Source organism: Gossypium raimondii, chromosome 5 (assembly GCF_025698545.1).
Source record: "Gossypium raimondii isolate GPD5lz chromosome 5, ASM2569854v1, whole genome shotgun sequence".
Lineage (NCBI taxonomy): Eukaryota > Viridiplantae > Streptophyta > Magnoliopsida > Malvales > Malvaceae > Gossypium > Gossypium raimondii.
The window spans coordinates 1245058-1272146 of NC_068569.1; the positions used below are offsets into that span (position 1 = coordinate 1245058).

Sequence of the window (27089 nt, forward strand, 5' to 3'; positions counted from 1 at the left end):
CAGATTCTGATATAACTCAGCATATACTATGCTATGGTGCCATAACTGAATTTGAGGAGACATATGCAATGACAAGGAAAGTAAATTTTGCTCAATTCTAATAATAAAAAGTATCTACCATGTGAGAATTTACCATGTCCCCATAGCATCTGCCAAATGAACAGGTTAAATTTTTTTTAAATACTACGTAAAAATGATTTTTGAATCGATTTTTATAATTTCAAGGACGCCAAAATCTGAAAATATAATAATGAATAAGGTTAAATTTTGCTATCAGCCTCTCTACTTTGGAAAAAAGTTATGGATTTAGTCCTTGTGTTTTAATTTGATCATTTTTAGTCTATGTACTTTTTAAATTTTGTTTCAGTCATCACTAAACGGCAACTATTTAAATTTATTATGCTATGCTATTTCAAAAATCCAATGCAGTATTATCATATGTTTAGCTCCATGTCATTTCGACATATTACTCGCTAAAATTCAGTCGTGTCAAGATTGAAATATCAAAATTCGAAAAAGTATAGAGACTCAATTGGAGAATATGGATTAAATCTATAATTGTACGCATAATACATGACTAGTAATTGAATTTAATTACTTGGATTTAATTGCTACTGTTTGAGTCATACTAAAATTTTAAAATCTGAAAAGTATAAGAACTAAATCCATAATTTTAGCAAAATACAGGGACTAATATAACAATTTAACCAAGAATAATTCAGGGGCAAACATTTTGATGAGAGGATAAAATGTAATTTTATTATTATTAATTTATGATTTTATAAACTGTAAAAGAAGTTAAAAATATTGTTTTTAGGGGGTGGGGACCTACCAGCCCCTGAAATAAGTATAGAATTTTGAACCAATCTATTTGAGAGGCTGTGTAAGGATTTAATAGAGTTTGTGTATTAATCACCAACCATTTTATATGTGAATAGCTGTCTTTTTTTGGCAGGGTTTATTACAATGAATGAAGCTGAGGGACTGAGATAATTGTATGCATATAACGATACTTGAAAGCATAAATATTAGGGGTCACTTCCCATAAAAAATATTAGAATCATTGATTTAAACTAATAATGCAGTGGGGGCATCCAATTTCTCTAGCTGGAAATTAAAGATGTAAAACAATATTTTTAAATAAAAAATAAAACCCACCACATGTGATTATACAGGCAAGAGGATGGTCTAATCATCTCGATCGGTCAGCTATCATGTGGCCCCCCTATGTTGCATTAATCAAAATAATTTTATTTTGCTAGATTTTATAATTATTATATTTCATCGTAATTAATTACATTCAAACATGTCTTAATCGTGGTTTTATATTTAATCCAAAACTTTTATTCTCATCCGTGAATATAGCTTTTACTTCAAAAGAAAACACTAAAGTGCTTTGTGGCCTTTATTTCCAAAAAAGACATGACATTTGGCTTAGCAGATAATATAAAATAACCAGATGGTGTTGGACCATATCGAAGAGAGGTTACTGTTAGCAGATTATTTACAACATTGAAAGTAACATAAAAAAACACTAAACCGATAATCAAGGGTAACAAAAATTTATAGAGATAGAATGAGGCATATCTAAGTTGTGAACCTATGTCATGCGTAGGTCAACCATACAATTTGTACGGCAGTCCATACAAAGGTAGGGTCAGATTTTGTGGTATAACCCGGCCGCTGTGTATTTTCTTTAAAGAAATTGGTCGTCAAGAAGACACGTTTTACTTGGATAATACGTTTTAATTGTCCTTAATTCCCATATTACTATTTTTTTGATATAGAATTTGCTTTATATTTAAATATTCAACGTTTTCAGATATGCATGAGGAGAATATCGTAAAATCAAACTAAAATCTATTGTTTCTTTCTAAATAAATACGGATTAGATAGCAGAGATTAAATCTTTATATGTACACATCCTTGTATTTGTAAAGGCAAAGTAATAGAGTGCCAACTTGCAAATTTTGGCAGCTGCCTTTCGAACCAAGCCCATCTTCACGTGATGTGCTTCTGCTTCTAGGGCTTGTTCATTTTTGTTTGTTTTCTTCTACTCTTTGATATTTTGCTTATAAATCTTGCTTCTTTACAATCCTTTTTTACACTCAATTCTCTCTTTGGGTTTGAAAAATGGAGTCCAACACCAAAATGTCAGCTCTTCTTTTGATTTGCATGCTTTTCATTTCTTCAGTGACACCAATTCTTGGGTGTGGTTCATGTGGGAAAGCACCACACAAGCATCGAAAGCCTAAGGGAAAGTCCCCTAAAGGTCCCATCACTTTGCCTCCCCTTGTGAAACCTCCAATCAAGTTGCCACCGGTTGTTCCTCCAATAGTTAAGCCACCCATTGACCTCCCTCCGGTTACAGTCCCTCCAATTAACCTCCCTCCAGGGACGGTTCCTCCAGTAACTAAGCCACCAAGTGGGAAACCCTGCCCAACACCACCAACCAAGGACACTTGCCCCATTGACACACTGAAATTGGGTGCTTGTGTGGATCTGCTGGGAGGGTTGGTGCACATTGGACTAGGTGACCCGGTTTTGAATCAATGTTGTCCGGTTCTTTCAGGACTCGCCGAGCTCGAAGCTGCGGTCTGCTTGTGCACCACCCTCAAACTTAAGGTTCTCAACCTTAAAATTTATGTGCCACTGGCTCTTCAACTCCTTGTCACATGTGGGAAAACACCCCCTCCTGGTTACACTTGCTCTCTCTAAAACCAAGTTAAGTACATCTCATTTGAAATTTTCTTGAATGCTAAGGAAAAGGAAATTATTAAACTGGTTTTTGTTTGATTTTTACACTACTTTTAGGGTTTAACGACAGCAATGGTTTTGTACGTACCAGTAATATTCTTTTCTACGTCTATTATATATAATATATATATTAAATGTAGACTGCTAAAGTCTTAGTTAATTAGGAACAAAATTCAAATATAACCCAAAAGAATAAATAAAGCATGTCATCATTCTCGCCTATTATTAACGCAATTGCCCATAAGTATTAATATATAATTATATAAATATGTTTGAATATGTGTGGAATATATCAACCTATACCCTCTAAATAATGAATGTTGTTAATTATTATTACATTAACAGGAGCTTTGTTGCTAATTAGATTTCATGGCATATGGAATTTGCAGGTTGCTAGGTTGATGGAATGGACATGAGAGGATGTCGAGCTTTTCTCTTTGTTTCTTAGTTGGATTGGAAATCTGATGCAGTGTTTATTGTAACACCAATTAATTTTTTTTTCTTTTAAAAGATTGTTGCAACTTGCAAGTGTGTTTCTGTATCTTCCACCAAAAAAAAAAAAAGCAATCAAGAATTATATTTGTCTTTGGTCATGATTTTCTGGGATTTTCATTTTGTTGCTTTCGCTAACTATATATATATATATATATATATATATATGTTCTGCTCAGGCAGAAATATAATTTTATTCAAATTTGGCATATGGTCTCCATCTTTTTGTCAATTTAGTCCTTTTTTTAATTTGATAAAATTGTAAATTAAAACATTAATTTCTTAATGATATTGGTGTGGTAACCCACGTGGCATTAATCCACGTATATTTCATGTTAATATAACACTATTTGTTTTATATACACCACGTCAACAAATAATTTAAAATTATAGAAATATTCAAAAATAAAAAAATTCAAAATTTTAAAATTAAAAGTTCATAAAATTTCAAATAAAAAAGTATGAAGTATATGTAGATTGCCACATGGGCTTCCGTGTTTAAAAATTTAATGTTTTAATCCCTATTTCTATTAAAAAGCAACTATCAAACTATTTTTGAAAGGTTGATGGTTAAGTTTAACTCTTCTTCTAAATGATTAAGAGCCAAATTTAACTTGAAAAAAGAATAAAGACTAAATTGACAAAAGAAATAAATGCTAAAAGCTAAATTTGTCATTTTGCCTATTCAATTGTAATAAGTTCCTTCTACAATAAAATGCATGCCAAAAGTGTATTACATCACTTGCCTCATCCCTTGACCATGTGGTCAGAAGTTCGATCCTTGCTTATGGCAATAAAGCATATTTCACGATCAGTTGTTTATCTCTTCGAAGAGCACTCGATGCGAGGAGATCAATTACCATTACCAGCAATGGATAACTTAATTTCAAAAAAAAAAGAAAGTGTAGTACATCTTTGAAAGCCTTTGAAATTTGAATCAAGAATCAGAAGATACATGATATGAAAATAGGAAAATAATGAGGTTTCGAATGAAAAATCATCCCAAGCAAATATTCTTACACAACAAGGTAAATTCAGTTTCCACCACAAGATGTATATATTTTGGTTGAAAACAGTGGGAAAGAATAAGGAAACGACAGTGTAGAAGTCTATGATAACTTCATCTTCTTGTTTTTGATATTGGGGGTTGATTTGGTAGTATTCAATCAGAAAATGATGGGAATCCATCAGTACTCACAAGAGAAATGGGCAGAAGGACCCTTGGGTTGGGTAAAGGTTAAAAGAAAGAGGGACCAATGTTAAGTTATGGCACATGAACCTTGTTTGTCTCTATCTATTACTAACATGTGGTGTCTGTGGATTCTTTTCACATTTGCCAGTGATTTCATGAAGACCCTTCTTTTGTACAAATTTAAAATGAGAGGCTTTTATTTGTAATTGTACCATTTAATAATTGAATTTGTTTTTGATTACACGTACATGATGTCTAGATAATTATCGTACTTAATGGCCATAGCAACTTCATACCCTTTAATGCACGATATTGTATTGATTAAGATAGTATTTTAATGGAAAAATTGTTAATTAGCCTGTTAACAACATTTAAAAAATTAAATTAAAGCTTTCTGTCACTGTCATCTTCCTATACAAACATTTGACTTGTGTATCCCCAACCATAAACATGAAAGGAACATACTCAAAAATTAAATAAAGAATTTTATATAATTTAAATAATAAATAAATATTATATAGACCCTTCCCATTATTAGTCCAACAAATTAAATATTATTATTACACCAACATTATTCTCCAAGTATTTTCCTTCTACCAAAATACCTAATCCCCATCATCTTCTTCTCTTCTTAAAAATGGCACCATCGAGGGGCTAATATTTGAAATTAAAGATGGTTAAAACTGGCAAGTGATCACTTATCCGAGATTAATGCAAGAAATGGAGGTTAAAGCAGTGGTTTTGGTGCTGAGTATGGAGATTAAATGTTGTGGCAACATTGGTGCTTATCCAATGTGAAAAATGGGGACATTTTTCATGTTCCTGATTCTATGCTTGAACAATGACTTCAAATTTCAATATTTACTAAGATAATTACAAATGATACCGACGACGGTACCATCACTAACATTTGTTAATTAAAATGAATTCTTGAGGTAGAGGGTTCAATCATGTTGATACAGTAGTTGATAAAATTCATCGGCATCGTTGTTCTCTGCATCGCCTTCCTTCAGTTGTAACTGCAGCCGCTGTGGTTCTGCAGGATTTTGGGGGGTCAATCCGGTCCGTTGATAAAATGCTTCTCTTTGGTTTTTCCAGCTCGCATCTATCTTTTCAACTATTTCGCTTAGAGGTTCCTCGTTTTCTGATATATACTTTATGTTCTGGACATCCACCACCTTTCCAGCCTCTTTAAGAAGAAATTAAATTGAAAACAGAATAAGAAAATTGAATTTACCAACAACATGGAATCATGAATTCATGGATATGGATGTGAGGAAATTGTAACTGACACACGTAACATAATACTTATAATATTAGCCAATATATCATACGAATCTGTTTAATCTTAGCTACATAAACACGGTTGTTTACTAATGACATGATCAAGGTCCTGGTTCTAAATGATAAGAATAACACCATCCTGGATCTAGAGTGGTCTGCTAAAAAGAATCTGCAGTCATGTTTAGGCATATTGTAAGAGTTCACAGAGTGCCAAAGAAATAGCACAAAGAATAATGTACCTTCAATGGCTTTTCTCTTCGCCACTTCATATTCGGTGGACATTTTCTTTAGCATATTGAGGTCAACCTCCCTACCCTAGTACATTTAGCGTTAAAGCAAGTATCACATAATCGGAAGTAGTTTAAAGCAAACATAATTTGATACACAAATGTCATCTGCAATGCACAGGATCGCACAATTAGAAGGTATCTATGCCCCTTCTAATAGTTATGCTTCCTCTTGTTATTTTATGTAACGAGTTGTATAACTTACCAAGTCCATTGAGATGTATTGCTCAATCGCAGTATCGGTAAACAACCTATTAGTGAAAAGGAAACCAGCAAAGACATAAAGAAATATTAAAAAATATATGTATATCATATCAAACTAGTAAATGACAGTTATCAGAACCTACTTCTCATACGCAACTTGTATACGTGCATCCTGTAATTTCGTCAAACTGTTAATCGTCTCACTAACCGAGCCTTCATTTAAGTCCACAAACCCAAACAGAAACATATTTGTTTCCATCATCCTTTTGACCAAAGCAGGCACTACTTTTATACCCATTTCTTTTGCCTCAGCAACGAGGGTTTTAAGTTTCTCCATCTCTCCTGTCGATTAAGGACAGACAAATGAGGAATCAACATTGACCATTATTATTAAGTGTTGTAAATGCTGTTCAGTGGGAGATAATCTGAAGTAATTGTGCAAACATACGGAGTGAGAGATAAATCTTGAAAGGCGGTTTGAATGGTTGAGTTTCATAGAGGCAGTAGAGGCAATAGAGTCCTCCAAGTCTGCAAGTTAAAGAATCAACATTGACCATGTGACCTGCATAGGATAGTCAGCAATGGGAGGAAAATTCATCCTTAAAAACACAAGAACAAAGGCAAAATTTCCCCATTTTAAGAACCTAAAAGTAGTAAAAATTACAACGAAAAAAGAGAGAATTTTAACATACTGATAGTGTGGGCATAGAGTGACTGCATAAAGAAAGCTAGGTTTGTAGAAGGACTGGCCTCGTAAATGTATGAGAATTTCATGGATAACCATATTCTCTTCATGTCATTCAAAGTTGATGATTCACTCTGTAAACACCATATCTAACAATTACTATCAAAACTTTAAAACTAACAGACAAATACCCAGAACCAAAATATTGATAAAATTGATAAAATAATAATAAATTTACCTCAACAAACTCATGAATAAGATCGTCAATATCTTGCTTGAACAGACACAAATCCATATTCAGTTTTCACCCTTGGTTTCTCCCAAGCTAACCCTCGTATCTAATCATCCTGCGAATTTTGAACAGCATCCAAATTTTGCCCAATATTTTTTCTCGAAATTTTCTAAATTTCTACCAAGTTTGAAACTTTTAGTATGATGGGCCATTAGAGTTTCCATCTAAGACCCGAAAGTTTTATTCTTTTTCATTCTATTTTTTCCCCTAAATGACTTATTGTGGTTGGGCTGAAATTCTTACTACTAATTGGGAGGTTCTTCGGTTTCTTGAACTATGGGTCTCATGTGGATTCACTCTTCAAAAATGTCCTAAGCTGATCTTTCTATAAAATAAGACCTGTAGTAAAAGTATCATGTAGACCTTTGGATTGCATTTTATCCTCTCTACTTAGATTGAACCTTCTATTAAAAATCTCATCCATGTATTACTGTCTGGTTGCTTGAATTAATCCCTACATGTCAAAAATTCCATCCATACTACTGTTTATTAGAAAATTCATCCATTTTTTCAATCCATCTATTTTATTTGAATTAGTCTGGCAACACAAGGTACAGGTGGCTAGGGGAGAGCATACGGTTGGTTCAGTCGGTTTTTTATTGAACCGACTCAAACGATCTAACTTGTGCTAAACCGATCAGACCGAAATTTATTGAAATAACCGATCTAACCAAACCGAATTTAGGTCAGTGTTCGAATTTTTTTGCTCCCTGATTTTTTTTTCTTTCAACCATTTTCAAATAGCCATGTAGGTATCAAATTTATACAAAATGATTTTATGAGTCTTAAATTTACGAACTGTTAATAAAAGAAATTGCATAAACTAATCAAATTAAACCTCAGTTCGAGCCATTGACATTTCTAAGGCATGTTCAATCAATTGACCATTGAAACTTTGATAAAGACCCCAAATCTTGAAGTAGCATAAGCATGGAAGTATTACAGCAGCAGTGATACTTAAACATGCTCCGAAATGAGTTAAAGAAAGAAAAGACAAGTAAATGCATATAGATAAATGGGAAGAAGAGAAAGAAAGGACTTCCGGGTATTACCAGAAGTACGTTTTTAAACACTAATATTTCTTCTTATTCTTTTTCATCCTTACCTTTGGCTTTGAGAGGAAGATGAACGAATGGAGGAATGGCAGATTTCGGCAACGAAAGGGGGAAGATGAACGCCGAGTGGTGCAGAAGTGTTGGCTGGCCGCTGTGTTGCAATCACGCTTTCGGTAACGGCAACGAAAGGGGGAAGATTTTGCTATTTACGGGGGTTTTTTTTTAATTTGACGAAGAAGGAAGATAATCGGGAGTCAGCAGGTAAGGTAGCAAAAGCCAAAAGGGAAGGGGATGTGTTTTTCAGATAATTATGCAGATTAGATTAGGGCTTTTTTTTTTTTTTTTACTTGGTACATGATTAGTCACTAAATTAAACTATGGGTAAGTTTTTATTTTGGTCACTTAACTAAAAAAGTTACAATTTGGTCACTGAACTATTCAAAAATTTTTATTTAAGTCACTAAACTATTCAAAAATTTTATTTAAGTCATTGAACTATTAAGTTTTTCTTTTAAAGTTCTGCCAATGAGCTCCAAGTAACGATTCGACAATCGATACGGTAGATTAGTACTTATTGTCAAGTAGAAGAACATGCTTTGGGTCCAAGTCAATTTGACTATTAGTATTGGAGATTGAGAAAAAAGGATATTTGAATTTTTGTTCACAAATTCATGACGTTCAAAGTTATTTCATGAAAAAAAATTTTGAACTGTAGAAGAAGAACGAAAAGTGAGTTTTCTTTTGTGCAGGCAATACAAACAGAGAAAGCCATATAACATCGATTTTAACAGCCTAGTGACTTAAATAAAAACTTTTGAATAGCTTAATGATCAAATTCTAACTTTTCTAGTTAATTGACTAAAATGAAAATCTATCTATAATTTAGTGACTAATGGTATAATTTACCTAAATTATATGGGTTAATTGGGTTTTTAATCACTTGAAATGGTTGGGCTAATTTTAAATTGGGTTAGCTATTTAGATGGGTTTAGGGATTGGGTTTAGCGGGTTTTAATAAAAATATATTTATTATATAATTATATGATAAAAATATATTTTAAATATAATAAATATTAAGTCGGTTTGTTGATTGATTCAATTTGACAATTTAAAAATCAAAACTCGATTGAATTACCTGTAATAATTGAGTTGTCTACCGAAAAAATCGCATAAACCTGTGAAATTGAAAGGACCAAATTGAATTAGTTGGTTTCGTCGGTTTAAACCGATCAATGCTCTCCCCTACATGTGGCAAACCAAATGTCATTATATGGTTGTTTCATCAGTCACGTCAACACTTAACAGTAAAAATTGATTAATTTATAATAAAATAACTAATTTACTCTTTAATCTAAAGTACAAAAATTAATATACTCATTTTTTAAATAAAAATAATAAAATATAATCCGACTTTTAACACAAACCACTCCATAATACTTTCACTGATACACTGCCGAAACAAGCTAATTAGTGGAAAATAAGGATATTATTATTGCGTGTGTTTTGTACAATGATGGTGTCTCCTCCCTATAACCAATTCACCATCCCCTTGGAAATCTATGTAAAATCCAAAAATTAACCATACAAGATTTACAATTTTGTCAGCCTTGAAAAAAAAAACCTTTTTGTTTGATATAAAGTAAAAACGTTCTTGTCTATTAACAGGAGATGAAATGGGTTAGCTTTTTTAATCAATTATCACAAATTTGAAAGCTACAATGGAAATCGGGGCCTTTCAATTTTATGTATATTCAATTTGGACATAAGATGAAAAGTTTAGTTGAAAGGAAAAAAAATGTCCTTAAATGATACGAGATCCTTTCAACTTTATTTTGTTTTTCACCGAATTAATCAAGTGATGCAAAAAATGTTTATAGAGTATATTTTTATTTTTTTAATAGGTTTTAATCATATCTGGTTTTTTTTTCTTTTACATATGTTTAGAATTATTCATAGCCCCTAACGAACCCATAAATAGGAAGATAATGCGCTTCAGCACACTCGAATCCAGTCCTCTTACATTGTTGCATGCCAATCAAGCTAAGATTTAATCGAGGAAAATTACTCCCAAAATAAATTGCACAAGGAAGGAACCATTATTGTGGCTCAATAGCATGGTCAATAGTAATATAGAAAGAAAATGTAGACTTCTAAGTATTTCCATTTGCTCTATAGGTTATATGGAGCCTACCAACATTATTTTTACTATCAAATTTCCAGTTCAAGTAAATAATCGGAAAGACAAACTACCATGCATGTCTTTCGTTAAAATAATAAAGGCTTGATCTTTTGACTGGAGCCTATTTGTTTGTAAAATGAGAAAGAAAATATACATCACCCGGTGGCAGCATACCTGTTGATGCACATTAAGATAATAGCTATTGGCAGCTTAATATTGTTAGCAAAGCTTTTGCCAGGATTCGAGGACTGAGTTGCACACAAATCATCTGCAAAAACCATATCCAAGAACTTCTAGAAAACATCGGGGTTGAAACGGCCCGGGATAGAGCTACTTTGCTGAGCTTGCTTCAAGTGCATTGTCAATGCATAGTTGTTTACCTGTTGGGGCGTCAAATGATCAAACAACTTTCATCAGATTCCGGAACAATTAAAGCCGTAAACTTTGTCATAATGAGATGTGAGTAGACACATGGATAATATATGCATATGAATACTCTCTGCAGGTGTTCCAACTTCCTGTGTGAATCAAAAGTTGAGTTCATGAGACTAACCTCAAGGGTTCTCAACTGCTCTTGATACTGAGATGCTAGTTGCTTCAGATGCTGCAACTCCTGACTCTGATTTTCGTACTCCTTCTGACGCTCATGCTGAACGGCAACAGCTCGTTTCAGAATAGTATTTTCCTGAATGAGTGCTTCCAGTTGTTCTTTTAGCATCTTATTTTCCTATAACAACCAAATACCAATTTCAGTATCCTCAAACAACCTTTTTTTTTTTTTTCATTTTCCTAGTAAATTCATCATTGGTCATTAAACTTTGACCAAAATCCCATTACCCATCCTCTAAAATAATTGAAGATATAGTTAAGATGAGAAATACAATTTCCTATCTCTATAGATCTTTAGTTAATTATACGAGATCTAGCCCCAATATATGATTTCATCCATCAAATAAAATAGAAAAAAATATGCAGCTACCAAGTAAGAGACCACAACAGTTCATGTTAGCAACATATAACCATCACCTGCAATATCCACTGTTTTCTTTTTCTTTTTTCTTTTTTTTGAAAATTTTGATTTGATTTTTGGCTCAGTTATTGCGAGTGATTTTTTGCTTCTTGTACTTTGAAAGTCTGAATTGTGTTTTTGGAGGTGGAGTTGATTGGTCTTGGGGGGTGGTTGGTTTTGATTGGTCTGCGGTGACAAAAGGTTTAGAGTTTAGAACAAGGCCTTCTATTTTGTTTGTCTCAAAAATGCAGATTACAGCCATGGCATTTTTTCGTTAATTTTTAGGATCAAACATGTCAGGGTCACGAAATTGGTACAGTTAACAAAGTTCAAGACCTTATTGATACAAATTAAAGTTTTGTGACCTAAATGAGATTTTTGTCAAACTTTAGTTACCAAAAGTAAAATTTTCTCCTCTTTTTTCCCATTGAAGTATGGTGTGTAGCAGGGATCAGAGAGGAGATAACTAGTAGCAACTTTAACAGTCATGAGAAACAACCTGGTGGAAATTTTGGGCCACCTTTGCTCCAGCTCGTGCACAAATGGATTTCTCCAAAACCTCCAGTGCTCTTGAAGCACGTGCTCTGGCATCATCAATGTTAGAAGCATTTAACATTTCCCTAACAAAAAGCTCCACCCAATCTGAACCATCCATAGCTTCGGGAGCTGTCGGTTCCTTAGCCACATCTCCATTGGCTGCTACACCTACAACAGAACAATGCTCTTCTCACTAAGCAACTATTGATGCAAAAAGACTAAAAGCCAATTCAGTAAAGTATATAAGTCATAATTCTAGTTTTCATGGCGGTTCATCCAAATAAACTCTAGGCTAGCCAAATAGCATAAAAGGTAAATGCAAGAACATAAGCTGTAACTTCAATAGTAATATATTCACACATCAAATTGCTAAGAAAGTTTTACATATTGCACGGTAAATGTGTGCTAGTTTCTGGTTTCCAAAATTTGTTTAGTTGATTTGAGAAAAGGAAAGGGGCACAGGAGGGACAGCTGGTCATAAACAACTCTAAGCCTTGGAGTTTCTTGGTGAATCATACAATACTAATTACCCATTCTTAAGTTCAGACATTGTAGCAACACTCACATATACACCACCAAAAGCGAACTACTTATTCAAACATGTTACATGGATCAAAGAACAAGCTTTCAGGTTATCATTTCAATACCAATATTCCATTGTCTTCAATTATTCCTGAAAACAAGTACTACCACAAACCTTCTTTGCTATATAATCTCAAGAACTGAATCCAAGGAGAGATGCAGAGCCTAGTTAAAAATCTTGGTCAATCCAAAAGCCACAAAATTGTCAGGGATATCAATCTCGAGTTATCAAAATTGAATCAAAAGGATTTTCATTCATACCTTGAGCTTGAAGTTCTTTTAATTCCACACCAGTTTTATCGTCAGCGGCAATTGCTGCATTTCTATCAGCAGATCCTAAACGAAGTTCATTCAAACGTCTAATAGCTGAATCCAAATCGTCTCCGCATTCTTCAAGTACTCTCTCGAGAACCTAAATCATATTATTTCATTAAACTATTACGACAAAAAGATCTTATCTCAGATACCAAAAAAAAAAAAAGATTCTCAATTCAGTTGAATTTACATATTACGACAAAAAGATCTTATCTCAGATGCCAAAAAAAAATGATTCTCAAGTCAGTTTAATTTACATGATATAATTCAAGCTTTTATGCATAGACTGTCACTTTACAATTTATAAAATGGAATTTGTTCTTAGAACCTGGAATTGTGTTAATTACAGAAAAAGGGTAAATCTCAAGTTTTAATTGGAATTCCAATTCTAACTCCAAATTCTTTTACCATAAAATTCCGATTCGAAATTCCATTCTAGTGACAGAAAGCAACTAAATATTAGAATAAAAAACATAAGAAGAAAATTGAATAATAATTTCCATTTCATATTCTTTTCCAGATATTAAAAATTAAACAGAATAACAAATTTTTTGGTAAAAAAAAACATCGAAAATCTTACCTGTTTATCCATTTCAGGGAAAATAGCAATCAATTGATCGGTCAAAAACAAAGGAGGCGGCGAAGAAGGGGAGAAGGAAGAAGAAGAAGCAAAACGAGAAGAACAACGGATTCTCTTAGCAACGGGAGGTGGCGCACTCAATTCCTCAAAGAAAGATCTCTTCCCTGAAACTATGGCAGACATGTTTCAGCCAAATTGCCTGCTCTCACGGCCTTTTCTTTTCTTTTTTATCCCAAATCCGTCCTTTCCCTTTTAAATTATATTTTCTAAATTCAGTTTCAAAATCTCCGATCCGATCGATCTCGATTTCTCTAAAAAAAACGCAAAAGGGCTTCAGAAAATTAGGATTCGCTTACTCTCTATCGTTAGCAATTTGATAGAGAAGAATTCTTCTTGTTGTTGTAGCATTTGAGGAAATCAAAGAAATTTGACTTTTGCTAAATTCTTTTTTTTTTCTTTTAATTTTGTTATCGTTTATTATCATGGTTGGGATGAAGAGGAGGAGGCAGGTAGCAGCATCAACCTGCCAGAAAATTTAATAAAAAGATTATTTTAATTGGATGGAATTCGATGGGGAAACGATGATCGGGTAACACCGAGGATTGGATAACTCGCCACTTAAAATTAGACACGTCAGGTGTCATTTGAAACGTGTTCTTCTATGATTGGGTTTAGACATGGTTATAACTTATTACTGGAAGCATCTTATTAGGTTTAGACATCGTATTCTTCCTTTCATAGGTATGGGTTGGGTTTTATGAGTTGACTGCACTATGCATCTCTAAATTAACTTTTATTTTAATTGGTTTTTAAATTTTAAAATAGATTGAGGAGTGAGGACCAGAGTCCAGAAATATTTAGTACAATTAACTCGGTTTTTATTTATTCATTATTCTTCTCCTCATTTGTTGGGTTTTTATTAAATATAAATAATTTAATAATAAACAGTAAATTGAATTATGATTATTTGAATTAAGAAAAAATAAATAACAAATTCTTATATAACCTCCTATTTATATGTATTCTATAAAATAAATTAGTAAATACTTTATTTTCTATATTTTATAATCATGCTTTTATCAAAAAATGAAAATAAAGGGAACCATGGTACACAATTGGCTCAGCTCTTGTAATATTTTAGGGCCGAGGAAAAAAACCGATTTAATAGAGAAATCGAGGCCGCAATTTAATTCGGTTGTATTAGATGAGATCATTGAATTGCATCAATTCGGTTTAATTTTGATTTATTTTATTTTACGTCGAAAAGAAAAAATTTAAAGATGAAAATTTTAATTTCAAAGATAATTTTATCTAAATAAACTTTAAAATTTTAAGGCCAAAAAATAATATGAAAATTCAAACTGAACCGATTTAATACAGTTCGATAATAGTTGATTTCTTATATCCATTATTTCAGTCGGTTCATAAAAAAAATTCAGATTAAGAACCCAAAAAAACTAAATCAACCAAACCCATCTCCACCTAACTATTTATTTGTCAGTAAAAGAGGAAAAGATGAAAATGAATTTTATTATTGAAACTTTAGGGTGCGTTTGTTTGCTGTAAAATGGTTTCCGGAAAACATTTTACACCATTTCTAGTGTTTGTTTGGGGGAAAATGAAATCCTTTAGTAAAACATTTTCCAAAACACGGTAAAATCAAACTCATTCCTCCGGAAAATGTCTTGGCTTCAAAATTGGTAAGACATTTTCCATTTTTCTCTAAGCAGACATTTTCCATTCTCTTCTAAGCAGCAGACATTTTTCATTTCTCAAAGCTTCCGCCTCTCCTCCTCATCTCTGCCTCGCCATCTCTGTCTCTCAGCTTCATCTTCCTTCTCCATCTCTCTGCTTCATAGATCTGTCGGTGAGTCACCCAAAAGCTTCAAGTTTTTATGAAATTGGTGGTTTTTGCTGGATTTTCCAGAAATTGGAAAAATGATGAAAACTCATCCTCTTCTTCCCTACACCACTTGACCCCCACTTCTTCACTAAAGGGAAGCTTTCCCTTTTAATTTTCTTGCTATTTTCACTATAAAAATCTCAACATTTCTACCTTTAAAGCTTCAGTTAGTAGATGCGATTGACCCGATTCATTTATTAAGTACATGATTATAAATCTTGCTTATTTTTGCTAAATTACAATGATATCGGTATTTCTGCAACAGGCTTCTTTTGTTTCTTCCTTTTGATTTCTGAGTTTTTGATCCACTGCCTTGAGAGAGTGAATCTTTCTTCTGAAGGGATGCTTAGGGTTCATTTAAAAATGCATGAAAAAGGCACCGATGAAATACCAGTAAATTCTTGGTGACAGTTTATATTACTAGGATTTGGATTTTGTGTTTCTAGTGTTTGCCCTTTTTTGAGTGGAATTGTTATAGCTTTGATTCCAATTTTAGAGACTAGATAAGAAGAGAAAATGGAGAGAAAAAGAAGAATATTTGGTATTTTTTTCTTTCATGAGAAGTTGTGAATACACTTGATAAACAGTGCATGTTTTAGCTCTTCTCTAAATTATAATAGCTTTTACCTTCCACTGCTTCCTTATACCATCTTGCTTCGTTGTTTCCTTCTTGCCTACTAGTTTCACGACACTCTTCTTGATTTCCACTAAAGCAAAAAGATGGTCAAGCAACCAATATGTTTACATACAGAGAAAAAGAAAATCAGGAATTTCTCAATTTCAATTACCCTCCCCTTCTACAAACTCTGAATCACAACTGATTAGGGACCCCGCTCGGACAGAGTGTCAGACTCTGGTGGTTCTGGACCGCTGGAGCTTCCTTTACCACCCATGTCTTTCACCTTCTTTCGCCTACTTTTCTTTGAGTCTTTTGTGGTTGTCTCGGTTGTTTGGCTTGCATATAGGATAGTAATCGTGTACTCAATAAGCATGTAGCAGATTAGTAGCGTCCTATGTGGAGATTTTAGCTTCACCAGTGGTGCACTAAATAATCATTTTTTTTTCATGGAGACAATAGATTCTTTTATGTTAAGCATACTAGCAAATAGTGTATTCCATTGCAATTCCTCCTAGGCTCCTGCTAATGAATGATATGGATGTTTGAGTTATGCTAATTGAATTTCAAATGCAGTTTATCTTGAGGTGCTTAATGTTTGAGAATGGATGTTAAGCAATATTATTTGTTTAGTTATTTCAAGGATATCATACTTTTTTGCAGGACTATTGAGCACCCAACTTTTTCAGCACTTACAAGACCACTGTGTAATAGCCCGATTTTTAGAAATGTTGAAAACAGTGGTACGAGACCACCAAATTCAGAAAATAAGCTCGTAAATTTTATTATTCAATAATTAGGGGTCAAATATGATTGTTAAGAGATTTTTAAATTAGTAATTTGTGTTTTTTTTTAAAAAATTTATTAAGTTAAGAAATTGAGGAAAAGAGGTATCGAGACCGCGATGTTATAAATCAAGCCGTAAATATTTTTATAAATATTTAATAACGTTTCGGCAGTCAATTAATTAAAAAGGACTAAATTGAAAAGATGCAAAACTTGCTAAAGTGATTAAATAGCTTAATAATTAAATAAGAAAGGACTAAAGGAGCAAATGGACCAACTTAAGTGGCAGAGGCAGCATACCGTTAAAAAAATCAAAGATTTTTATGTATTTAAGGACAAAATTGGAATTACAATAAAGTTTATGTGGCCAAATTTTATTTTAAGGATTTCAAGACCATTTCTTCTTGAAATTTCGGTGGGAAACAGCCATGGAAGAGGGTTAGGAGCTGGTATTCCATATTTTGGCTTCAAGTAAGTTTAATTCTTGCTTTTTCCTTGAAATTTTTATATTTTTAGACTTTTACAATTAGATCCAACTTAGTATTCTACTAGTTTCTCATTTTGTTGAAAGTTTTGGAAGATATCAATGATAAGTTCATATGATTTTTGTTATTTTATGATGAAATTGAGATGTTAATGGATGTTTAAAGGTGTTTTATTAAAGAATTTTGGATGAAAACATGTTTTAGGGATTAAGTTGAAAAGTATTGAAATTGTGGAGAAATTCTGAAATTTCATGGAATCCATGGGCTGTTATTGATATGTATGAGAACTATTAGGCTTGGATCAAGGATTAAATTGCAAGAATTTCATTTTCCGAGCCTAGGGATAAAATTGTCATGTGTTAAAAGTTTAGGGTCAAAATGGTAATCAAAATGTTGCACTAAAACAGTTTTGGGCAGCAGCAGTGTGCCAAATTTGAAAAATCACCAAAAATCGTGGGAATCGAATTAGAAGATGAGTAAAATATGAAATTAAATCTTATCGAGTCTAGTTCTCATAGAAGAAACGGTGTAAGCAATGGAATTGTAAATCATGAGATATAATAAATTTTGTGAGATAGAGTCAGAATAATTTTGGAATCCCCTGTTCTGACTTTGGAAAATCATTAAAAATTTTAAAAAATTAATTAGGGTTAAACCTTATATTTTTAGAATCCTAAATGAGTATATTTTCATTATAAATAAACGGAATACCATACGAATTATGTACAATGAGATAATCAATTTTAGTGAAGAGAGGTCGAACTGTCGAAGCGAAGGCAACAGGGAAACTTTAAAGAATAAACTGTACTTATTGGCTAAACCAAAAATTTTAAAAATTTTATGGTAAAAATATATGTGAGTCTAGTTTTAGGGAAAATTAATGGATCTTAATTTGGAGCTCTTTAGATCGAGATATAAATAAATTAGTGACTCGACTCGGATAGACAACTTGAATTTACATACAGGAAAATAGTGATAGTATGGAAAATGTTGCTTAAATGTATTATACACATTAAGCATGTGGAATGGAGAGGAGGAGGAGGAAAATTAGAGAATATATAAATGATTTGTCTATAATTGGTCATATGTTCGATTATAATTGATAAACGATGAAATAGAAATGATACTTATATTTGTGCATTATTGGTCATGATTTAAGCTCATGGGGAAAATAAAGTTTTATAGTATGTGTGTATGGTATAGATATATGTGTGTGTGGTAATTTAGATATATGGATGTATTTTGGTTGTGGATTGATCATGATGATAAAGATTAGGTATATTTGGTCAATTAAGTGACATAATTGAGAAGTATGATAGGTGGGTCATTCTATGTGTGAGATGATGGTATAATTTGGCTTGGTTAAGTAAGTTAAAAGGATGATTACATCATTGAGGTTGCACTGATTAATCTGGTTTGTGTGATAGAAATATCAAATACATTTGTCTTTGATGCGTGATAATTATTTAATGCCATGAGAATTTGTTTATTGGTGAGGTTTAAAATGTATCTATATTTTGTTATATAATTTGTTTTGTAATTTATTTGACAAATGATAAAAATTAACTCGTTATTATGTGAGGTGAATTATGATTTGGGTAGCACATCTATATTCGCAATAATAGATAAAATATATTTATGTCATGGGTGGATGGTTAAACACTAGGGCTAATTTAAGGTGTATACTTAGTAAGGGTAGTTGGTAATGAAGTAACATGTTTTGATTTAACATCGAATAGAGAAAATTTATTCTATCTTTGTGACTAATATTGATAGTTGTATGGGAGATGAATGGATAATGTATATGTGACACTTAGCTTATAAGATATTGAGTAATTGATATATTACAATAGTTAAATAGGAAAATGTGACGACATGAGAATATGTAATGATACGGATCAATTTAGGTACTCGTGATAAATTCAATAAGTAAATGGAAATTTTTAAATTCATACGACGAGGAAATGAAAGATTGTGAGTATATTGGGCTATGTAAACCCTAATTAGCGAATCAAGAATAACAATTTGAAAGTTTTAGTTTAGATGAAATTTTACAACTCGGTTTAATATGGTTAAAAGTGTATATGTTCTGGTAATACCTCGTACCCTATTCTGACATCGAATACGGGTAAGCGGTGTTACACACTGTGTGATCTGTATTCACTTATTCCTCCTCTTCTAGTTGTAACGCATAAGAAACTCAGGGTATGTAGATGTTTTTGTAGTTTATGATATTCTGAATGCCATGGGTCTTATTTACTGGAATAAATTGTTAATGCTTTTAGTCCTTTGCATTATAAATGATTCCATGGTTTAGTTTTAGCATTGAGTTAATGGATTAAAAAGAAGTATTGAGGTGATTCTCCTTTGCAGTTTAACATGGGGAATGATGTGTTGTCTTTTGGTGATTTGAATGTTTATGGAAGTTGAGTTCTTCTAGTAATGAGTTTGAGAGCTTTGATGGAGGTAATAAAGGGAAAGCTGCTGGTTTTTATGGTGTTGAAGATTGGGGTGAAACTGGTGGCATTGATCCCTTGCCTTCTGATTATGGATTAGGCTCAGGAGTTGCAATGGGCAAGCACTAGGTTTAAAGGCAATTAGGATTTTATTGATGTGCATGTATAAGTTTTTTAGCTAATGTCTGGTTCATCATTTTTTGCTGCAGTGAAATTTATGCTAATGTATAAGAGACTTTATGCTTGAGATTTTGGACTCGTTTTCATATGCCAATTGTTTGTGAAATGAGTTGGTAACATGCTGAACATGTTTAAGAGCATGTAGGAGACCATTAGCATATCTTGAAATTCTATTTGTTTGAGTTACTCCATCAACAAATTTTGCATCTTTCATCCAAATCCTCAAATTTGCACCTAATAATATATTGATTTTTAAATGAATTCCATTCAAATTTCCCATTCAAATTCTTGATTAAATATATAATGAGGGATTAATTAATTAATTAATTATACGGGAAAGATAACCTAATAATATATATCAAAATCTTGCACCAATCAAACTCATGATTCAACACATTAGTTACAATTCTTTCACAATTTCCTACAAGAAAACTCATTTTCATGCTTTCATTTTAAGTGGTACTTTCAAAAATTTATATATGTAAAAACAATTTATTAATATATATTAATATATATTAATATATGTAAAACAACTTTTCCGGAAAATATTTTGAAATCGCCAAACAATGAAAATATTTTACACAGATTTACCAAACACCAGAAAATATTTTCCAGTAAATCATTTTACAGAAAAGTAAAACATTTTCCAGAAATCATTTTACGGAAAACATTTTACTGCCAAACAAACAGACCCTTAGTTTTAATATGTAAATGTAAAGTTGAATGTTTTATGGTTCAGTCTGCTTTAGCTAAACTTGTGAAAAGCGACAAAGTTGATTAATGAATTGCGCTCTTTTCCGTGAAAAGATAGATATGTTGGGGTTGGGCCCTGGAAGATGATGCCCAAAATCTAGTAATCTTTCAGGTTAGATAAATGGCTAAACCCAGTTTTGAAAAATTGTATTTGGATATTATCACAATATAAACTTGGTACAAGTACTATAAAGACCCTTATAATAAAAATTAGATTGCATTTTATTTTTTATTCAAAAAGGAGTAAGTAGTTTTTGTACGTAAAAGGTTTAATTTACCTATTTTTAAATAGAAAGGACAAAATATAATCTGACTAATAGTATAAGGACCTTCATGATAAAAAAATTTCGTAGTAGTATTAAAGAGTTTTAAGAGAAAAAGGGTTCTATAAGTATCAATCTAGAGGGTATAAAAAAGCTTTCCACATAAAAAAAATGGCCTGAGTTTGTTTTAGAACCTCTATTAACGCTATTGAAGTTCTATTTTTTTCTCATATAGCAACTATATGATAGAGCAACTTTAAAGCTCCAAAAGTAGGATATCTTGTTTGCCCAATATGATGAGGTTGAGTGGGCTAAAACTGGTGAGCCTAGATTATTGGTGGTGGGGATCCAAAGCTTGGTTAGTGGGGGCAATGGGGTATCCCTTCTTTCCAACAAGGGACCTTCCCAAATTTGCTTTTCACTCACCCAATGTGTCTTTCTTTGAATACCATTTTGATTCATATTGTTTATCCATGAAATGACCTCTCACCAAAACTCCCCCCACTCCTCCTATCCAATTATAAACCCAAAAACATTTCCTCGTATATGAAATCACCAATACATATATTTTGAAATTTTAATATAACTTTTTTTTACTGATTTTTTAAATATTTAAGTTATAAATTAAGTCTTAGTTGAACCTCAATGGCCCAAACCCCTTTTTAATAGATTCTCCTCTTTTCGTACAGAAACATATTCAATGTCGGTTGATTTAAAATTTGTGTAATCACAATATTAATAACATCTTCACCTTAATAAGATATTGATTGAACTGATAAGATTAAAGAATTTTATATCTCTTTGAGTATTGTCATACGTGGATTGTTTTCTAAATTTATGGTGGGTTTAAGTTCTATAATATATGGGTTTTATCTAAATTTATTTTAATTTAATATTCTAATTTTCAGTTTGGTTCTAGCTTTGTACTAATTTGATTTTTAATTAAGTGTGAACTCAAAATTTTTTAGTGAGAGACGAAATTTAATTGTAATTTTTGAGAGATTAAAATATAAGTTTATCATGTATTGATTTATAATTTCACATTTTGAAGGGAGTAATCGATTTATTTTCATTTTAAGAGATAAAAGTATATTAATTTATAAAGAAAATATTCATTTTCTAAGTCCAAGCATTCAAGGATAAGTAATTAAAAAAGGTTGGGATTTTATTTTTGGTGGAATAAAATTGGGAATTGGATGATTATAAAGCAGAAAACATATAAATTGGGAGGGTTGATGGCCTACCTTCCATATATGTCCAAGTGTTAATTTGGAAATCTTTGCTTGTTTTGCATTTCAAGCTCAATATTATGATTGGAACGGAAAAAAAAAGGCTCTTTATTTGGTTTATAATTTTCTTAGTCCTCCAAATTAATCATCTCTCTGGCATGCGTCAGTTTCTTAATATGTTAATGTAATAATGTTTAACAACTCCAAAAAAAAACATTATTCACAAGAAAATGGTTTTTAGGTAAGATAATGATAATTAGATATGATATAATCAGTTTTCAAAATTAATGTACTATGAATTATTAACATTTTGGCCAAGATATATAATGTGGATTATTTAGAAAAGCAACTGCAAAGCTTGGATTAAATTAAAAGAAAGAAAAACTTTGGTTAATTATAAACATTAGGTAGTTATATAATTTGAATATGACGCGTAAAAATTGTATTAGAATTTTGTAACTTTAAAAAAATACCAACATATAAATATAATATAAAGTTTATATACAAACTTTGAACTAAAAATAAATATAATAATTATTTAAAAAGAAATTAACATTGCCACATTGGTTTAAGGCATGTCAAATAAACCAAAAGTATGGGTGCATAAATCGATGAATTGTAATATAACTTTTACTATTAAATATAATTAAATAATAATTAATTTAATTAAATGCTAAAATCTTAAACTTGACCTTCAAGACTTTAAACTTAAGATTTTAAATATAAGAATTATTAGTATTTATTTATAGTAGTTATAATTAATGTTTCATTATGTTTAAGTAAAATTAATAATATTTATTTACAAGTTTGTCATATTTTTTGTTTAATTTAATTATGACATGGCATATTAATATTTACAGATGGTAAATGAAACTTAGACACCAATTATACATTGAATATTATTCCTAAAAGTAGTATATTAGTATGGTTATATAGATAATTTATTTATTTTAATAAAATAAAATTTCAATCATGTAACTATTCAAACCTCAATACTCAATAACTTAATATCAAAATCAATGTCTTGTTTAGGGGCGGAGACAAGGCAGCAGCCGATCCTCTTAAAATGATTTTTTAAATTTTTTCATAATTTATAATATTTTAAATTAATAATGGTAAAATTGCACTTTGTTCTTTTAAATAATAAAATTTGATTTAATTTTTCTAAATTATAAAGATATAAAGTATTAAAAGGATGAAATTGTATTTTTACAATTTTGGACTCTCCAAAAAGAAAATGTTTTGGATTTGCCCATGGTATTATTAATAAAATTATTTACATTTTCTTAATCTATATATGTATATATATAAAGTATTTCTCGTACCGTGGCATTAGTAAAACCATCTTGGAAGAGATGGAGGCAATTGCCACCCCCCAAAAAAAAGGTGGTTAAAAAGAAAGTTCTTTTTGTAGACATTACTGCGACGATGCTTATGATGATGCCTACAATCTCCGACACCCACAATCCTGTCTCTCTGTCTTTCCTTCTTTCTTGACTAACTCAATTATCTTTTCTTCATTTGCTTTATTCCCACATGGCCAGTCTCTCCTCCTCCTTCATCTCTTTGTTCCTTAATCTCATGCAAGAATGACTACTTTCATTTGTTTAACGTGGTGACTAACTGAAGCAATCTCTCTTCCTAACTTGTTCTCCATGGCTGACAACAACTGTGACTGTTGGACTTTCTTGAAACGTGGCGTTTGCAACTCCTCTTCTTCTACCACTCACTCTGCTAACACAATTCCCCGCACTAGTCTGGTTTATGATGCTGGTATTTTCTGAATTTTGTTCCTTTTTTCTTTAAAGTTTCAATATTTTGAAAGAAGACTGATTCTCAATCATTGTATGCAGCTACTGAGACAAGATGTCTAAATGCTAGTAATAGAGAGTTGTTCCCTCCAAATGAAGCTCGTCTTTCATCTGATAATCTCGATCCACCAACATCCACAAAAACCAAATCACCACGACAGCTTCTTCAATTTACTTTTCAAGAGCTAAAATCTGCAACAGGGAACTTTAGACCTGACAGCATACTTGGTGAAGGTGGTTTTGGGTATGTCTTCAAAGGGTGGATAGAGGAAAATGGAACAGCACCGGCCAAACCAGGTTCAGGGATCACTGTTGCTGTCAAGAGTTTGAAACTGGATGGTCTTCAAGGCCACAGAGAATGGGTGGTAATTAGTAGAAAAAACAAAACAAAATAACATATGTGCTTTCATGGGTTAGTCAATGAAACTTGGGTTGATTCATTGCAGGTTGAGGTTGCCTTCCTTGGACAACTTCATCATCCTAACCTTGTTAAACTCATTGGTTACTGCATTGAAGAGGATCACCGGTTGCTTGTCTATGAATTTATGACCCGAGGAAGTCTTGAAAACCATCTGTTTAGAAGTGAGTCTCAGATCCTTTTAGAATTGACCCTTATATGAAACAAATGCTGATATTGCCTAATTTTGCAAAGGGACAATACCTCTTCCCTGGTCAAATAGGATTAAGATCACACTTGGCGCAGCAAAAGGATTGGCTTTTCTTCATGGCGGTCCAGAACCAGTCATTTATAGAGATTTTAAAACATCCAACATTTTACTTGATTCGGTATGTATGTATGCATGCATGTATGAATGATTGTATTTCTTATTGACATTAGCTTTGGTGATTTATATCATTGATATCTAAATTATATTGCAGGAATATAATGCAAAGCTTTCAGATTTTGGTCTAGCAAAAGCTGGTCCTCAAGGAGACAAAACACATGTTTCTACTAGAGTTGTCGGAACCTATGGCTATGCTGCACCAGAGTATGTTATGACAGGTATTATAATTCTCAGACATGATCTTAACTAATTCAAAGATGGAAATTTGATTCAACATTGGATACATACATTTTTTTTTTCTCAGGACACTTGACATCTAAAAGTGACGTTTACAGCTTCGGTGTTGTCTTACTCGAGATTTTGACCGGCCGAAGATCGATGGACAAGAAGCGTCCTAGTGGCGAGCAGAATCTAGTTACATGGGCTCGGCCGTATTTAGCTGACAAGAGAAAACTTTACCAACTGGTGGATCCCCGGTTAGAGCTAAATTATTCTCTTAAAGGGGTACTTAAAGTTTCTCAATTAGCTTACAGTTGCCTCCATAGGGACCCTAAAGCCCGTCCTACAATGGATGAAGTAGTGAAAGTCCTCTCTCAATTGCAAGACCTTAATGATCTCGCCATATTATCGCATCATTCTCGTCTATCTCAACAAGGGAGACGTAAAAAGAAACCAGAGGGATCCAAAAGCACCAAAGATTCCCCTTTGAATATTGGCAAACATAGGAAAGATGAAATCAAACTTCAATTATGTAAGTAGTGGCTCCAACACTGGTAATTGATTTGCACAACATGAATGTCAATTTACTTTTGAGTTCTGGGATTTGTTTTTTTTAATGTTCCTCCATTAATACTATGCTTTAGAGCTCGATTGGATACATATGTAATTATATCATTTTCAACTTGTGAGGCGTTTTAGTGTACAATATATTACATGTTGATGTCCCCTTCATACATTCCATTTAGTCCATGATAAGACAGTGGGTTATTTGCAGCAAATGAAATCTATATTTTCCATCAGCTGTACTCTTTCAAACTAGAATCTGATCCCTGTCTATACTTTTTATTCTGAAAATCACTTCCAAAAGGAGAGCACTGTAGAGGTGCTCATGGGCCGGCCCAGAAAAAATTCAGCTCGCGTCCTAGGTCCGGGCCCGGCTCGAAATATGGGCCTAAAATTTTGTCCAGGTCCAGCCCAGGAAAAAATTCTTAAGTCCGAGCCTAACCCGGCCCATTTTTTTAATAAACACTAAAAAAGTGGTACTTGAGGCTCGGCCCATTTTTTAAACGGGCCTCATTTTTTTTCTAAATCTATATTTCGAGCCTATATTTTTACCCGAACCCTTCCATATTTCAGACGAGTCATTGGGCCGGGCCGGGCCACCCGACCCATGAGCACCTCTAGAGAGCAGTTCAATAATGTAAGGTACGTATTTTGTATAGCATTCAATTTGCAATCTAAGCTTTACTTCAGGGGCACCATAATTTTTTTTAGGGGTGTTAAATTGAATTATAAAATTTTTAAAAGATTTGTATGTAATTTTATCATATATTAATTTATGAATTCATTATTTTTGAAGAGATTAAATATAATTTTTTATATTTAAAGGGGTCAAAATATAATTTTATCATAAATTAATTTACAATTTTATTATTTTCAGAGAGATTAAAATAAAAAAAGATTCAGTTTTAGGGGCCAGCCCCAGCCAGCGACTAGCTTCACTTCTGCTTTACTTGATTCTATAAATCATTTCCTTAAGAGACTACAGTAAAAAAAAAAGAAAAAGAAAAAAGAGAGAGCAAATTCTTTACAAATAAAAGTGGTTTAATTATGTTTGCATTTCCTCGTTTATACTTACTTTTTTTTGAGGTGTGTCTTAAAGAAAAAGAAACCATTATAATTGGCTTTAACAATAGTAGCTCTAGAGAATATCATGCTGACTATCAATGGTGATTGATAGATTTTAACATTAGGAGTTAATTTTAAAAACTTCAAAAAAAAATTTTAAACCAAGACTATGGCTCGTATAAAAATCTTCGATGAATGGTAATGAGATCGAAAATTAAAGATTTGAGACCATCAACTTATTTGAATTATTTTCGATAAAAATATAATTTAGATCTAAGTCTTGATTTAAATACATTATTAAAAAAGACATAAAGAATAACTCATATCATTTAAATGTTTATTAAAAATTTTAAATGCAGTTCCAAATAAGTATTAACGAATTTGGATTTCGTGAGATTTTAAAGAGAGAGAAGTGTAAATTAAGTAATTTGTATCGATAAAATAATAAATTTCTCATTTATGGTCTCTCATTTTGCAATCATACAAAAGAAATTAAATTAAATTAGTGTTTAATATATTATATT

The 27089-nt window shown here is 32.1% G+C and overlaps 4 protein-coding genes and 1 long non-coding RNA gene across 5 annotated transcripts; 3 read left to right on the forward strand and 2 right to left on the reverse strand.

Moving 5' to 3' along the window:
• Positions 1 to 1980: 1980 nt before the first annotated feature.
• On the forward strand, positions 1981 to 3350 carry LOC105770007 (36.4 kDa proline-rich protein). Its single transcript, XM_052631559.1, has 2 exons — positions 1981 to 2724; positions 3147 to 3350. Exon 1 carries the CDS (start codon positions 2134 to 2136, stop codon positions 2716 to 2718), a length of 585 nt encoding a protein of 194 aa, XP_052487519.1. The 5' UTR covers positions 1981 to 2133; the 3' UTR covers positions 2719 to 2724; positions 3147 to 3350.
• Positions 3351 to 5208: 1858 nt separating this feature from the next.
• On the reverse strand, positions 5209 to 8585 carry LOC105770144 (uncharacterized). The gene is made up of 8 exons (XM_012591220.2): positions 8299 to 8585; positions 7140 to 7248; positions 6909 to 7035; positions 6665 to 6778; positions 6360 to 6558; positions 6218 to 6263; positions 5965 to 6040; positions 5209 to 5630 (listed from the first exon to the last, which is right to left on the reverse strand). Exons 2-8 carry the CDS (start codon positions 7194 to 7196, stop codon positions 5386 to 5388), a joined length of 864 nt encoding a protein of 287 aa, XP_012446674.1. The 5' UTR covers positions 7197 to 7248; positions 8299 to 8585; the 3' UTR covers positions 5209 to 5385.
• Positions 8586 to 10378: 1793 nt separating this feature from the next.
• Positions 10379 to 13968, reverse strand: LOC105769909 (uncharacterized). The gene is made up of 5 exons (XM_012590863.2): positions 13451 to 13968; positions 12817 to 12967; positions 11936 to 12141; positions 10981 to 11154; positions 10379 to 10807 (listed from the first exon to the last, which is right to left on the reverse strand). The coding sequence occupies exons 1-5, from the start codon at positions 13631 to 13633 to the stop codon at positions 10721 to 10723; spliced, it is 801 nt and encodes a 266-aa protein (XP_012446317.1). The 5' UTR covers positions 13634 to 13968; the 3' UTR covers positions 10379 to 10720.
• Positions 13969 to 19383: 5415 nt separating this feature from the next.
• On the forward strand, positions 19384 to 19962 carry LOC105767454 (uncharacterized). The gene is made up of 2 exons (XR_001125471.2): positions 19384 to 19445; positions 19614 to 19962. It is a non-coding gene; the product is annotated as an uncharacterized LOC105767454 (long non-coding RNA).
• A 3524-nt stretch (positions 19963 to 23486) lies between these two features.
• On the forward strand, positions 23487 to 25668 carry LOC105771186 (serine/threonine-protein kinase PBL35). The gene is made up of 6 exons (XM_012592597.2): positions 23487 to 23894; positions 23975 to 24297; positions 24379 to 24514; positions 24585 to 24718; positions 24812 to 24935; positions 25022 to 25668. Exons 1-6 carry the CDS (start codon positions 23777 to 23779, stop codon positions 25474 to 25476), a joined length of 1290 nt encoding a protein of 429 aa, XP_012448051.1. The 5' UTR covers positions 23487 to 23776; the 3' UTR covers positions 25477 to 25668.
• Positions 25669 to 27089: the final 1421 nt, after the last annotated feature.

What these genes read in the sequence shown, in the direction of transcription:
- LOC105770144 (XM_012591220.2), bottom strand. Translation starts at nt 7,196, where the DNA reads ATGGATTTGTGTCTGTTCAAGCAAGATATTGACGATCTTATTCATGAG. An exon ending in TTATTCATGAGTTTGTTGAG is followed by an intron (nt 7,036 to 7,139) that starts GTAAATTTATTA and finishes TGGTGTTTACAG; the next exon opens with AGTGAATCATCAACTTTGAA. An exon ending in AATACATCTCAATGGACTTG is followed by an intron (nt 6,041 to 6,217) that starts GTAAGTTATACA and finishes TAAATGTACTAG; the next exon opens with GGTAGGGAGGTTGACCTCAA.
- LOC105770007 (XM_052631559.1), top strand. Translation starts at nt 2,134, where the DNA reads ATGGAGTCCAACACCAAAATGTCAGCTCTTCTTTTGATTTGCATGCTT.
- LOC105771186 (XM_012592597.2), top strand. Translation starts at nt 23,777, where the DNA reads ATGGCTGACAACAACTGTGACTGTTGGACTTTCTTGAAACGTGGCGTT. An exon ending in TGAAAACCATCTGTTTAGAA is followed by an intron (nt 24,515 to 24,584) that starts GTGAGTCTCAGA and finishes AATTTTGCAAAG; the next exon opens with GGACAATACCTCTTCCCTGG. An exon ending in ACCAGAGTATGTTATGACAG is followed by an intron (nt 24,936 to 25,021) that starts GTATTATAATTC and finishes TTTTTTTCTCAG; the next exon opens with GACACTTGACATCTAAAAGT.
- LOC105769909 (XM_012590863.2), bottom strand. Translation starts at nt 13,633, where the DNA reads ATGTCTGCCATAGTTTCAGGGAAGAGATCTTTCTTTGAGGAATTGAGT. An exon ending in AAAAGAACTTCAAGCTCAAG is followed by an intron (nt 12,142 to 12,816) that starts GTATGAATGAAA and finishes GTTCTGTTGTAG; the next exon opens with GTGTAGCAGCCAATGGAGAT. An exon ending in TGGCCCAAAATTTCCACCAG is followed by an intron (nt 11,155 to 11,935) that starts GTTGTTTCTCAT and finishes TGGTTGTTATAG; the next exon opens with GAAAATAAGATGCTAAAAGA.